General features: G+C 44.6%; 1 protein-coding gene and 1 long non-coding RNA gene across 2 annotated transcripts; both read left to right on the top strand.

The window, feature by feature from the left end:
* The first annotated feature begins 459 nt into the window (after positions 1–459).
* Positions 460–7,216, top strand: LOC308464453 (prostate stem cell antigen-like). The gene is made up of 3 exons (XM_080983784.1): positions 460–612; positions 4,311–4,430; positions 6,957–7,216. Exons 1-3 carry the CDS (start codon positions 561–563, stop codon positions 7,094–7,096), a joined length of 312 nt encoding a protein of 103 aa, XP_080839910.1. The 5' UTR covers positions 460–560; the 3' UTR covers positions 7,097–7,216.
* Positions 7,217–9,960: 2,744 nt separating this feature from the next.
* LOC308463883 lies at positions 9,961–12,600 on the top strand. Its single transcript, XR_013979772.1, has 3 exons — positions 9,961–10,057; positions 11,145–11,264; positions 12,379–12,600. It is a non-coding gene; the product is annotated as an uncharacterized lncRNA (long non-coding RNA).
* The last annotated feature ends 1,957 nt before the right edge of the window (positions 12,601–14,557 follow it).

The following is a 14,557-nucleotide window of genomic DNA, read 5'->3' as shown; positions in this document are numbered from 1 at the left end:
ATGAGAACCGGTGAAATTTGATGCAGGATGATTCACTGAGGTAGAAGGTATAGAATAGAATAGAATAGAATAGAATAGAATAGAATAGGCAACTTGCTTGCTCAGAAAAAGCTGTTACAGCTTCTTCTCCCTTCCCCTCAGGGCAAGATGATCATAGAATCAAAGAACTTCGTGGTTGGAAGGGACCAGACTTTCAGGGTGGTCATTTGTGAGACTCCAGGACTGTTGGGCTCATTTGACTTCATCTCTGAGGTCCATCCTTGGCCTCAACTCTGACTCAGCCTCATGAAGAGTGAAGGCCTCAGACACCGTGAGGAACACCCACCCACACCATTCTTCCTCAGGAACATGACAGACCTTCAGATAGTACATGAGTATCTTCCTGTCCTTCATGCTCAGTGCCCACAATAATAAGGCTCTAATAAGGAGGATGGCCAATGAAATCCACCCACTTTGTTCTTCCCATCATCCAGTATAGAAAGATAGCCACTTCGCACTGTCCCCTTACATTTGAGGTCCTTGGCTTTTCTTCCATTGTTGCTTGGAGGAAGCAACTCAAGATGAACAAGGCCTTGGAAATGGGCATCTTAGCCTGGCTGTGCTTTAACACAGGTATGTCCCAAACGCAATACAAACAAAACATTAGAGAGTAGCCTTTGCCAACCCAGTGCATTCTAGATACTTTGGACTACAGCTGCCACCACCTGTGCTGGTCACTTGATAAGCAAAGGCTGTCCTAGAGCACAGGTCTTCCACTATGGGTCATGGCCTGACCCAATCTGGGTTGCAACAGGAGCAGTGCCACTTTGCAAATATATTCTATGAAGTTAAGAAATGGGTCTTGTTTGGATTAAAAGTGGGTACTGGGTTTGAAAAGGTTGCCTCTCAATTTTAAATTGAGATTTAAATCCTGCTTGCATTGCTTCCCGGGTATTTAATGAAATTCTTACCTTTTGCTGTTGTTGTTGTTTATGCTGTGTTATCATTTATTGCTACTACTTTATGAAGCATCCAGAAAACGTCTCTCCATACCTTATTACATTCCTGAAGTAAGCATCAGCTGCAGTTGGGTTTTTCCTGGAGTTGTCTCATTTTCCATTCCACCCCTTTCTTTCTCTTTGAAGCCCACAACACTCTGTCAATGTTTCTTTTTTATTTCTGCACACTCGGAGGAGGAGGTGTCCCCTCTAACCTGACACTGATTATTACCAGGGAAGCTTCCTGCAAACATTGACAGAGGTATGAACCAGTCACTATTGCCTCCTCACATGGAGAAAAGTAGATTTTTAAAGGGGGGGGGGATAAGATGATGGTGGTAGTGATGATACTGTACTTCTCCACATAAACTATTGTAGCAGAGTTCTTCATTGTTCTTCAGGTGACATTTTGGGTATCTTGGCTTTTTGCAAAGCCCACGAACATAGAGAAAAATAGAAATATATGACAATACAGAGGTATAAGTGATACAGAACTGCAGAAACAACAGGGCACAGGGTGACCAAAGGTTTGTGGGGGCTCTGATATGACGTTTGGGAGGGGGTCTTACTGACAATGCATCCTGACTGGCGGGGGGAGAGATCCATAAATTACCCCAATTCATCTCTTAGAGTTGACGCATAGCTTGGTAAACACAGTTCTCAAGCAAGAAGCATAGTTTGTCTGCTCTTAAATGATGCATCTGTGCAGTGCTTTAAAAAAGGGTGAAATGGCTCTGGAACTCATCATGAAGTTGTTACAGTAAGTGCTACACTTTCAACATTTTTTGGGGGGGTGGGAGGTGCCGGCACCGAATACCCTTGAGGACCCCCAGGGGAAAATAGTAGGCTTTGTGTTGGTTTCAACATTCTTCCTGTGAGAAAAGGGAATGAGCCTATTTTATGATGGTGTGTTGACCATCTGATGTTTTTAGAAGCAGTCCTACTAATTTTTTTTAAAACCCCATAAAACTCTCCTGCTCATTTCTTCAAGGGAACTTTTTATTGTTGTTAATTCAATGCTTTTAAGTCTACTGGATTAATCACTGCAGCCCTAATGCACATTGATCCCTAGCTTGATGTGTTGCTTTTGAGACAGGCATGTCCATTTCCTATGTATCTTTAAATTTTCTGAATTTGTACATGACTCAGCACTCTAGGGATGGCCTATATAATGCCTCAAATTCGGCCCCTAGTATCAGTTTTCTACACTCCTTAGTGAGTGCTGATCTTATGCTACTTGATGTACCTGTTAGGACCATTCATATGGTATGTATTTATTATTCATGATTGGTTATGTTTACAGGATTATATTTATATTGTATGTGAATATAATGGATTTTATTTTACATCATCACTAGCTGATGAAGAATTACCATTGAAGCAGATTGTCATCTGGGAAAACTGTCTACATTTTTGGATCATCCATTATCGCATGGTTACAGGATTGTGACTATTGAAGGCTTGTTTGCTTCTTTCAGTACCGGTGGACTATATTGTCTAATTTTGTTCATGCAACAGTGCTGTGTTTCTATTACATATTCTCTGTTTAAAAAATGCTACGCTTGGAGCTTCTATTATCGCATGATTACAGGACTGGGACTATTGAAAGGTTTGTTTGCCTCTGTGATATTAATTGACTACCTTCTTTAATTTTGCTCATACAATATTGATTTTGTTAGTATATTATTAGCCACGTGTTGCCTGTTATTGCTTAAGTTTGTCTGTTTTTGCAACACAGGGGATTTCCTTCCTATCCCTGTTGCAGGGTTCTGTCCCTACCTGCCTGAAGACATCGATTATAGTGCCAGTCCCCAAGCAGTCAGTGGTGGTATCTCTCAATGACTATAGACCAATAGCCCTAACATCTGTCGTTATGAAATGTTTTGAGAGATTGGTGCTAGATCATATTAAGGCTGGTCTTCCATCCACTCTAGACCCGTTCCAGTTTGCATACAGAAGAAATAGATCTACTGATGATGCTATTTCCATCGCTGTCCATACTGTACTGAGTCATCTAGAACGACAGGGAACCTACGCAAGGCTGTTGTTTGTGGACTACAGTTCTGCCTTCAATACAATTCTGCCAGACAGGTTATTTCTTAAAATGACCAATTTGGGTATACATCAGAAGATCTGTCTGTGGGTAAGGAATTTCCTGACTGATAGGCCGCAGACAGTGAGAATGGGCCCTTACTATTCTTCTACTCTAGTATTAAGCACAGGAGCCCCTCAGGGATGTGTGCTAAGTCCCTTTCTCTATTCCCTGTACACATTTGATTGCACCCCACTGTATAAGTCCAACACAATCATCAAATTTGCGGATGATACAACAGTGGTGGGGCTCATTAGTGAGAACGATGAGACTGCTTATAGGAAAGAAGTACAGGGGTTAATTCAATGGTGTAAAGAAAACAATCTTATGCTTAACACCAAAAAAACCAAAGAACTCATAATTGACTTTAGGAGAAAGAAAAGTGTATTTTTACCATTGCACATAAATGGCGAGGAGGTGGAGAGGGTTGGTAGTTTTAAATACCTGGGCATTTACATCTCTGAGGACCTCTCATGGACTGCAAATATTAATATGGTTGTGAGGAAGGTGCAGGGGAGGTTGTATTTCCTGAGAATGCTCAGGGGACTGAATCTATCTCAGCACCTACTTCTGTCCTATTATCACAGTACCATCGAGAGTGTCTTAACCTATAGTATATTATCGTGGTATGGGAGCAGCTCTGAAACGGATAAAAAAGCTTTACAGAGAATAATTAAAATTGCCCAGAATGTTATTGGGCTCCAACTACCAACCCTGGATGAGATCTTCACGTCTCGCACTTTGAAGAAGTCACACAATATCCTGAGAGATCCCACCCATCCTGCTCACAACTTCTTTGAACTGTTGCCTTCGGGCAGAAGATATAGGACAATGAAAACACGAACCACACGCCTTCTGAATAGTTTCTATCCAAGAGCTCTGATTGCACTAAATAATGATCTCAGGGCCAGTTGCAAGAAATAGCAAGCAGGGAGTAGGAAGGAATGAGACAGGTTTTTAGGTTATGTTATGCTTTTAATAGGTTATGTTACATTCTGGAGTATGATATGTTTTTATAGATTATGTCTGAATAGGATGAGAGTGTTGGAGATACGTGCAAATGTGTATGTGAACCCGGTCTTTGGGTGGGTTTTTGATTTTCGTTGTTGTGTGTACTGTGTATATACGGACAATGACAATAAATTTATCTTATCTTTGTTACATTTCCAACGTTGGCCATAGGGCAAATTCTCTGAGCAGCCAATTGCTTACTGTTTCCCCTTTGTCTTCATCTTGCCCAGCTGGAGCTATCACATGCATTGAATGTAAACATGTTGCTGAAGATAACTCTTGCATGGTGCCTGAAACTCAGTGCAGTTCCCCATCGCAGAACATCTGCTTCACTCGTCTCACTACCCAAGGTGAATCCAGAAAACTGTTATTCTTAGAGAGCATAAAGTGCTCATTCTCTTTTTCTTCTCTGCCAATGAATTTTATTGATTTTCATTTTTAAAAAACAAATTAACATTAAATTTAATACATACTTTAAAAAGTTGTCCCCACCCTTCTTCCATGGTGTTGTTAATCCCACCCTTCTATGCTGTATTACATTAGCTATTCCACCGTAATTTCATTACTGTTATATTTTAGCTTCCATCTGCTGCTCAAAATTTAATCCTGCCCACAATGCCATTTAACACATAATATTTCAAGATGCCCAAATAGGGAGTTTATTTTTCCAAGTCCATGTCATCCCTTGAACTCTTCTTTCCTGTCACCTTTGCCATGTCCACATAGATTTTAAAAATACTTCTTCTTATGTTGTCATTCCTTCTTCTTTCATCCTACGCGTACGCAATGCCTGTATTCATTCTTTATGACACTCTGCTATTCAGGCAGGCAGCCCTTTCCTATATGTTTGGCAGTTGACGGGGCTCCTGTGCTTTGCACAGCTCCACAAGAAGCTAAAATTCCCCAGATAATCAGCACCTGCTGTCAAATTCACAGGAGAGCTGTCAGGTCAAGCTTGCCAACCAGGGGCAGCCCATCCTGTCTGAGGCATAATGGGAAAGTACTGTCCACCGTTACCCCCACTGCCACCCCGTAGTCACCCTACCAAAGCCTCACTTACCAGGGTTACACAGTGGCAGCAGGGATGGGGGGGTCACCCTGCAGGGTTCCCCCTCCCCCAAGGTTGGCTGCTTCACTCCAACTTATGGGCCTTGCTGCCAACCCTGCAATACTTTCCAATATTTCCTAGAGGATAACAGATTCTGTTGTACTTACCCCAATTCTCTGAACCAAAAGAGGTTTGGGGTTTTTCCCCCAAGGACTTCCTGCAGGCAACTGGCTTTGTGCAGTACAATATCATACAATCACACATTTAACCTGTGCGATTTCAACCTTACCCCTGTTGAAGGCTGTCTGGCTGAAATTGTGCAAGTTAAATGCAAGCAAGCGGGAGAGCTTCAAAGCTCCTTTTGTGCTGAGTCCACTTGCGGTTTTCCAGCATCGAACAAGATTTTGAGCTATCCACTTTGCTTGGACAAGGTCTGCTAAGCACACAGGCTCGGGGGTGCCTTTGTGAGATCTCATAGGGCCATCGAGGTTCCTGAGAGATCTCTCACAAGCATCTTAAGTGTTCCGGACCCAGTGTGCTGAGCAGACCTTCCTTTCAAGCAAGGCAAAGATGTTAAAAGCTCTCGTTGTCCTGGCTCCACTTGAATTGCTGAATGCAAAAAGAGTTTTTAAGTTCTCCACCTTACTTGAGGGACAAGGATTGCTTGGTGCACAGGCTCTGGAAATATGAGGAATGCTTTCTCTGTCCCCTCCACCTGCTAGTCATTGTGCAGTTCCAAGGATCTGAGTAAACATGGTTTTTGTGACTACTCAGAACCCTTGGAACCGAGTCCCATGTACGATGTGATCATACTGCATTATACAAGTTGGGCACAGATGGAGGCTCACAGCTTTAAGCACTCCAAAAACATGCCCCAGATCTGCCAGAGTTCCTCTTAGCTCCCTAATTTCCAGGTTGCAACTAACCAAGCTGTTTTCTTCCAAAATTCACTCTGAATGAGCACATTCCAGGGTGGTTGGGTGGGCCAAGCCCACTCCTAGAAACTCTATGGCCATTTCCTTAGTCACGTAGAGGCCAGTCACTCTAGGGCAGTGTTCCTCAACCTGTGGGTCCCTAGATGTTGTTGGACTACAACTCCCATCATTCCTAGCCAGCATGACCAGTGGTCAGGGATGATGGGAGTTGTAGTCCAACAACATCTAGGGACCCACAGGTTGAGAACCGCTGCTCTTGGGGGATCAGTGCAAATCACCCCACAAAAGGAAAAGCTGGACTCTTTGACAGGCCATCAAAGCACTCACAAGCAGTCCTAGTGTTTTGGCCAGTGTAGCATACTTAATTCCTACAGTCAAGAGACTGGAAATGACTTGGTGGTCATCCAGCTCAACCCTTAATCTCATTACAATGGTTTGGTTTGCATGCTCATTAAACAACAGCTCTATAATGACTTGGAGCATACCAAATGAGTAACACACTCATTTGGTTGTTTGGCCCCAACTCCTGCACCCTTTGCACCTCCAATGGGATGCATTTGTATGAATCACAGAACTGAGTTCTTTCAAACGTAGTGATGAAATGACACCCATCTTGGTGTCAGGATAGGTAAGAGTAAACAGGAGCCAGTTTGAAACATGCTTCTACACCCAGGTCAGCTAACTGCGTCTTCAGGACCAGCTTCTACTGACACACAAAGAGAGCCAATGGATTCTAAAAGAATTTCGTTGTTATGATGTACTAAACACAACACCAGAATTTGTACAACTCTTGTTCCCTCCTTCAAAAAAAACAAAACTAAAAATAACTGGTAAAGTGGTGTTCTGCAAATGGGTGAAGTTTCTTAAATGCTAAACATGCTATCCCTTTCCAGATGGTGTCTTGCCAATTGTGGACCGGGGTTGCACTCATCTGTGCCATAGTATAAAGAGACCAAGAGAGAACTATCAAGAAACTATGCGGTGCTGTATGAGAGACCTTTGCAACACTCACAGCTTCTGGACCAACCATTAATACATTATAAAAAGGAAAAAAAATATTGACCAGGAACAGATTTGTTAAATCAGGTGGATTCTCAGAACTTCTGGCTTTTGAACTGGTCTGTTAATAAAATGCAGCAATTGAGAAACACAATATTCTTACAGGTTTTTTCCCCCCTCAGCCAGCTGCGTCATGGAAACCATAGAAACGTTTTTCAGTGCCTTGCTACAGTGCAAATGATGGGAGGCTCCCCCACAGATTAAATTATTTGCTACGTGCTGACAAGGATAGGGGAGAAATTTGATTCACACTGCATTTAATGGGGAAACAATGTAACTCACACTTTCTGGAACAACACATGAATTGTAACACAGCCTTCCTCCATAAAAATCACATTTCTCTGAATTTTGCAAAGCAATTATCCAGCTAAGTAATTTGTACAAACATGCATATAATAAAGTAAAATATGCATTAAAATGCATTAGATAGTGGGGGGGGGGGACACAAAATGCATTTGATTAGGGAGCAATACTTTGCAAAAAATGTATATACAGTGGTACCTTAGAAGTTGAACGGAATCTGTTCCGGAAGTCCATTCGACTTCTAAAACATTCAGAAACCAAGGCGCAGCTTCCAATTGGTTGCACCAGACATTTGGGTTTCGAAGAACGTTCACAAACCAGAACACTCAATTCTGGGTTTGCGGCATTCGGGAGCCAAAATGTTTGACTTGCAAGGCGTTCAGGATCCAAGGTATGACTGTATTGGGCAAAATTGCATACACACATGTGTATATTAGGAGAAATTTCCACACAGACTTAAAAACAACAATCCCTCTCCCCCACAAACTAATGTGGATAACTTTACTTCAGCCTGAAATACAAGAGAAACCAAAAGTGACAGATTCACCCATACCTATTTTAGACATCCTTCCATGCAGTTCCTTCATTTATGGAAGTTGGGAAAATCCAAGGCTGAGGCTGAGGGCTCTGCCAGACTTTTGTTTGCCCCATGCCTAGAAAGCATGAGTCCAAGTGGTTTTCTGCTTGTTCCACACTTTCTAGGTATGGGTCTGAGTGGTTTTGCCCTAGCCTCGTTGCTTTCCCTGGAAAATAAGAATGATGATGTCAGGAAGGTGGCCCCCCAGGACCCAGCAGTAGAGTTATCCTCGGAAGAGGAAGAAGAGTTTGGATTTGATATCCCGCTTTATCACTACCCTAAGAAGTCTCAAAGCGGCTAACATTCTCCTTTCCCTTCCTCCCCCATAACAAACACTCTGTGAGGTGAGTGGGGCTGAGAGACTTCAAAGAAGTGTGACTAGCACAAGGTCACCCAGCAGCTGCATGTGGAGGAGCGGAGACGGGAACTCGGTTCACCAGATTATGAGTCTACCGCTCTTAACCACTAGGCTGATTCTACTGAGGAGACAGATGATGGTGGTGGTGGTGGTGGTGACAACGATGGTGATGATAATTTATTATTTATATGCCTCCCATCCACTCTGGGCGGCTTCCAACAAATTAAAAACATAAAGCACGGTAAAAGATCAAACATTAAAAACTTCCCTGCTCTTTAGCACGGCTTCATCTGGAGAAAACCTGATTGACATTTGTTCCGATTCAGTATTAAAGATCAGGTTTCCTCAGCGGAATCTATCCAATTCGCACATTCTGAACCAACCTGAGAATGGAAAAAGAACTATTCTACAAAACTTGCAGTTATCTTAATATTGTGATGCAGTCCTCCGACGCTAATGCTGAGAATTCCACTTCCTGAAAGTGAGGGATCAGCACAGACTTCAAAGAGAAACGACCACATATTGGTAAATGTATGATGGCTGTGTTGGCGTCCATAGTTCTGCCTGAGTTTATGCTCATTTTCTGTGTACTCGAATGAAATTCATATTTTCTGATTAGCTAGTAGGAGGAAAGAGGGGGGTATTATGCATGACTGTAGGGTCCTGCTGCCCTACCCAAGCCTTTCCTATATGAGATGGTTGCCTTGGGGGATTTTTCCTTTTTCAAAAAACACAGAGAGAGACGGGTGGGACCTGCTGCACTTAATGACAGCTGTGATTGGCTAAGCAGAGGGGATGGACAGAAGCATCACGCAGTGCCTTTCAGTCAGTGGAAATGTATGAATGCGAGTGTGGGTGACAGGAGAAAGGCTAGGGCTTTTGGGAAGTCAGAATCTTGGAAAGGCTATACCCCACAATGCACTACAAAGGAGCTTCCTCTGGTTATATGGGCATGGTGACAAGGCACTCACACACAAACATAGTCACCAACAAAGGCAGTGGTATACCGTAGATTGTTGGTGCCTGGGACAGGGCAAATGTTGTTCCCCTTTAGTGGACTGGTCAGTCTGGCGGCACTGGGCTGGCACCAAGGAAATTGCCTCTGCAGCTACCTCATGTGCTGGTGCCCAGTGGAGGAAAGACGTGGTGATGCTGGTGCCACTGGTGCCCTAGGATGGTGTGGCACTCTCCCCCTCGCTCCCCATCCCCAGGGGGTGGGGCACACGCAGGTGTCCCTTCACTGGCCATAAGGAGAAGGAGATGGTGGCACCACCCACCTCTAAGGGCCTGGCCTGGGTGCGGCTTGCGTCCTGCATATCTGGCCTCTCTGCGGGAGCCTGCCATGGGGCGCCTAGTTGCGTCCCCTCAAAATTGTGTGCCAGGGGCCAAGTTGGAAAAGAGGCCTGAGCTTTGACCTAATCCAACCTTAACCAGCTCAGAGAAACTCCTCTGATAAGAGGAGTGAGGAAGAAGGAAGAGTTTGAAGAAGGGGCACCTTTTACAGGAAACCCCTCCCCATAGCCTATTGGCTAATAAAGACCATGTGACAGGAGCCCGTCCCTCCCTCCTGGGAGGAATTCTTGAAAAGCTGCCTCCTGCATTGGGGTGGAAGAAGAACATCTTCTACAGTAAAGGTTGGGTCAAGATGAGAAATAGCCAAGCAATAGGATTCTTAGTCCTGTTCTGCTGTGTTACAGGTAAGCCACAGAGGATTCATAGAATTGTACAGTTGGAAGGGACACCGAGGCAAGAACAAGGCAAGAACAAAACCCCTTTCTAGGGGAGCTGTCAGGACAAAAGTCTCTGAGAGAAGGATTTGATTTATTAGACCATTCATTCTTGAGAAATAAGTGAAACTATCAGAATTCAAGGTGCAAAAAGAATAGTTGTATTAAAGAGTGATCTGTTGTGTGGCAATTCCCGCCCCCTCCCACAGACGGAGTAAATAAAGACACCAGACACCAGAATTTAGGTTAATGGGTGAAAATGGCCACAACTTTATTGATTACAGGTAAGAGTGGTATTGGCTTTAGGCATTGGCCCTATCAGACTAACCGGTATAACCAGGAAGGGTTAAGCACCAACAGGGGGAGCCCCCGAGATGCACATCCCTAGGCGCTCCCCGAGGGGTTACCGCTCGGGAGCGCGCTTTAGGCCCTAGCCTCCGTAGGTTTCGGACGAGGCGATGCCCCCCGGAGTCCTTTAATGAACTACCCTTCAAGATTTGGGGGAGGTGATGGCGCTCCTCCCCCCCAACTTCATTTGCATAACAATACCCCTGCCAATGCCTACCGCCAAAACCGAGGAGTTGTGACGTTTTGCTATGAGGTAGGCGAAAAAACCAAGTGGCTTTTAAAATACAGCCAATTAGCCAAATGGAAAAACTCCTACCAGGCCCCTTGCGGCGACCAGCCAAAGCCCATAGCAAAGTCCAGATGAGAACCTAAAGGGCGGGAGGGAGGGAAACCGCCGCTGCTGAAAGGAAAAGAAAGGGGCGAGTATGGGCTGCCCCGACCTTAAATGCCCTTTGTTAACCCTGCCCCTACCGCCAGCCAATTGGCTGGCGCTGTGTGTAATGAATAATAATTGGAGTGGGGAATCCGTGAGTCCCGCGGGGCTGGAGCCAGCCCCGCGAGACTGTAGACGGGAGCGTGAGCCCGCAACACCCCCCCTCCTTAGGTCGGGAGTGGCTTTGCCATTGATCTAGTTGGATGGTTTGCTTTTCAAACTTTATATGGCCATGGCCTATTCTGACTGTTCTCCTCTCCTCTCTATCTGGTCCAGCTCGAAATTTTAGATGCCTTGAATGTCCAAATGTTTCACGTGACAACGAATGTATGGTTCCTGAAAAGCAATGCACCACTGGACCTTGGGAATTTTGCTTTGCTCGTCAACTTAATGGACGTAAGTTCAGGGGACAATTGTTACTCTTCTAGAGCACAACATAACTTTTATGACTGCTATCAAGGCAGGAAGCCCATATCTCTAGGATTGTCAGACATCTGGTGACAGGGCTCCTGGGTGTTTGACGGTTGTATCAGATTTTTAAAAATTGCCAGGTAATGTGTGCACATTACTGCATCCGTGTGCCGTGATAAAACACAACTGATATGAGATTGTGAAATGCATTCTTATATTTTATAGGAAATCTGCAAAGGGAATCCTGGCAATCCTACATACTTCCCAACATTTGTCAGATAGATTTCCTTTCTTTGACTTTCATTAAGCATAGACTTCGCATAATCATGCAGAATATGCGGAATTATAGTTTGGGCCGCAATCACACACCCTGTGCATGCCATAAGGTAAAGGTAAGGGGACCCCTGACCATTAGGTCCAGTTGTGACCAACTCTGGGGTTGCGGCGCTCATCTCGCTTTATTGGCCAAGGGAGCCAGTGTTTGTCCGCAGACAGCTTCCGGGTCATGTGGCCAGCATGACAAAGCCGCTTCTGGCGAACCAGAGCAGCGCACGGAAACGGCGTTTACCTTCCCGCCAGAGCGGTACCTATTTATCTACTTGCAGTTTGATGTTCTTTTGAACTGCTGGGTTGGCAGGAGCAGGGACCGAGCAACGGGAGCTCACCCCGTCGTGGGGATTCGAACCGCCGACCTTCTGATCGGCAAGTCCTAGGTTCTGTGGTTTAACCCACAGCGCCACCCGCGTCCCTTGTGCATGCCATAGGTCAAGGCTTTTGTGAGTTGGTGGTAAAATGAAAGCTACCAGATGGAAGACAGAAAGTTACAAACCGAAGTCAGTGAAAAGCATGCAACACACAGTCCCTTCACCAAGAACAGCTGGCTGAATCTGCCATGCCACCTCACTCAGCTAAACCTCTGCTGATGAACAGAAATGGTCAATGAATTCTAAAAAGATTTTTAAGGCTACTTTCCAATAAGCCTGAAATAACCTTTGTTTCCCTTTCTGCTCCCACCCCTTAAGAAATGGGAAGGAATGTATCCTCTGCAAATGGCTGAATTTTCCTAAATGTAAAAATTGTGGTTTCCCCCCCTTTACAGCAGGTTTTCTACATGTGGACCGGGGTTGCACTAACAAGTGCATCAGCTTTGTAAATAAGGGGAAAAAGACATCGCAAACTTCGCTGTGTTGTGTGACCGATCTTTGCAACAATCACAACTTCTGGACTAATCAATAATGAATGACTGTTTCTTGAGAATCGGTTGGTGGAACCAGGTGGACTTTCAGCCCCTCTGGCTTTTGAACAGTTCTGTTAATAAATCGTGCCACACGACAGATAGTCTTCTTGCTATTCTTTGGCATCTGCTGATGGGAGTTGTTGTCCAAAACATTTGGTGGGCATCAGGTTGAGGACAGCTCTTATGACTAATTGGGCCATATACAGTGGTACCTCAGGTTACATACGCTTCAGGTTACATACGCTTCAGCTTACAGACTCCACTAACCCAGAAATAGTGCTTCAGGTTAAGAACTTTGCTTCAGGAGGCCCCATTAGCTACAGTGGTGCTTCAGGTTAAGAACAGTTTCAGGTTAAGTACGGACCTCTGGAACGAATTAAGTACTTAACCTGAGGTACCACTGTAATGGCAACCACTGAAACTTTGTTGACTGTCTCACTACGGAACCGATATTTATTATTTCTTTATATCTTGCCCTTTGTCAAAGGAGCTCTGGGAGGCGAACATGGTTCTCATTTTCTTCTGTGAGGAAGGTTAGACTGAGAGGTAGTAAATGGCCTGTATTAACCTAGCGAGTATCATTACATACCCTCCAACATTTCTTCACTGAAAATAGGGATGTTCTGTTCCATAACGATAATTTTACCATTTATACCCCACACATCTCACTGGGTTGGCCCAGCCACTCTGGGCAGCTTCCAACATATATAAAAACACAATAAAACATGGAACATTTTTGAAAAAAACTTCCCTGTACAGGATTGCCTTCAGACAGCTCTGGGGTCAGATAACTTCATAACCTCCAACATTTCTCCATTGAAAAAAGGGACATCCTACGGAAAAGTGGGACATTTCGGGATCCAATCCAAAACTGTGAAGGCTTCTCTAAATCATGGACATCCCTGGAAAATAGAGACACTTGGAGAGTCTGTCATTGCTGAATGGGTATTAAGAACCTAATATTTGGTGGCTTGGTCCAACATTATAAGCACTGTGCTACTCAAGCTGATGTGAGTGCTGGGAGTTGGGAGACCAATATTATTATTATAAGACTTTTATTATTTCTTCCCCAGCCCTTCTGACTGGGTTTCCCCAGCCACTCTGGGTGGCTTCCAGTATATACAGAACATAATAAAAAGGTTAAAAGGTAAAGGACCCCTGGATGGTTAAGTCCAGTCAAAGGCGGCGATGGGGTTGCGGCGCTCATCTTGCTTTCAGGCCGAGGGAGCCGGCGTTTGTCCACAGACAGCTTTCCGGGTCATGTGGCAAGCATGACTAAACCCCTTCTGGAGCAACGCGACACCGTGACAGAAGCCAGACTGCACGGAAACACTGTTTACCTTCCTGCCACAGCCATACCTATTTATCTACTTGCACTGGTGTGCTTTCGAACTGCTAGGTTGGCAGAAGCTGGGACAGAGCAACAGGAGCTCATTCCGTTAAGGGGATTCGAACCACCGACCTTCCTATCAGCAAGCCCAGGAGGCTCAGAGGTTTGGACCACAGCACCACCTGCGTCCCTATAATAAAACATCAAACATACATATTCCTCTCACTCAGCTAAAATTCCCAGAGTTTCCTTGGAGAGGGATGGATTGTTAAACCACTCTGGGAAGCGAAGCCCTGTGAGGGGTATACTAACTCTTAAGTGCCTTTAAGAAATGACCATCCCAATTGTTCTTCTAGGAAAGTCCTGAGCCTGATTCAGCGACAGCAAATGCTTGATTGCCGCAGTGTGTACCAATAGCTAATCTAATACCTCTGCAGGTGTAAGGGCATTGGGTATCCAAATGTGTGCTTGCTGTGTGGATGAACACTTTTTTAAATACCTATTTTTATTGCTTCGCATAGCAGTGGTGGGTGTCAAAAGAGACTATGATAGCTGAAATTCCCACTTTTTTACATTATGGGTTGAAGGCCAATGCAGGGCAAATGGCCTCGCCTACATCATTCTTCCCCGTCCACACAACACACCTGCCAAAAGCAGCAGTGTCTACCTGTTCTTCGTTCCCTTCATCGACTGTGCATGCAAAATGAAATC

This window comes from Podarcis pityusensis (genome assembly GCF_964106645.2).
Source record: "Podarcis pityusensis genome assembly, chromosome: 15".
Classification (NCBI taxonomy): domain Eukaryota; kingdom Metazoa; phylum Chordata; class Lepidosauria; order Squamata; family Lacertidae; genus Podarcis; species Podarcis pityusensis.
This window is presented reverse-complemented; position numbering and strand designations above follow the sequence as displayed.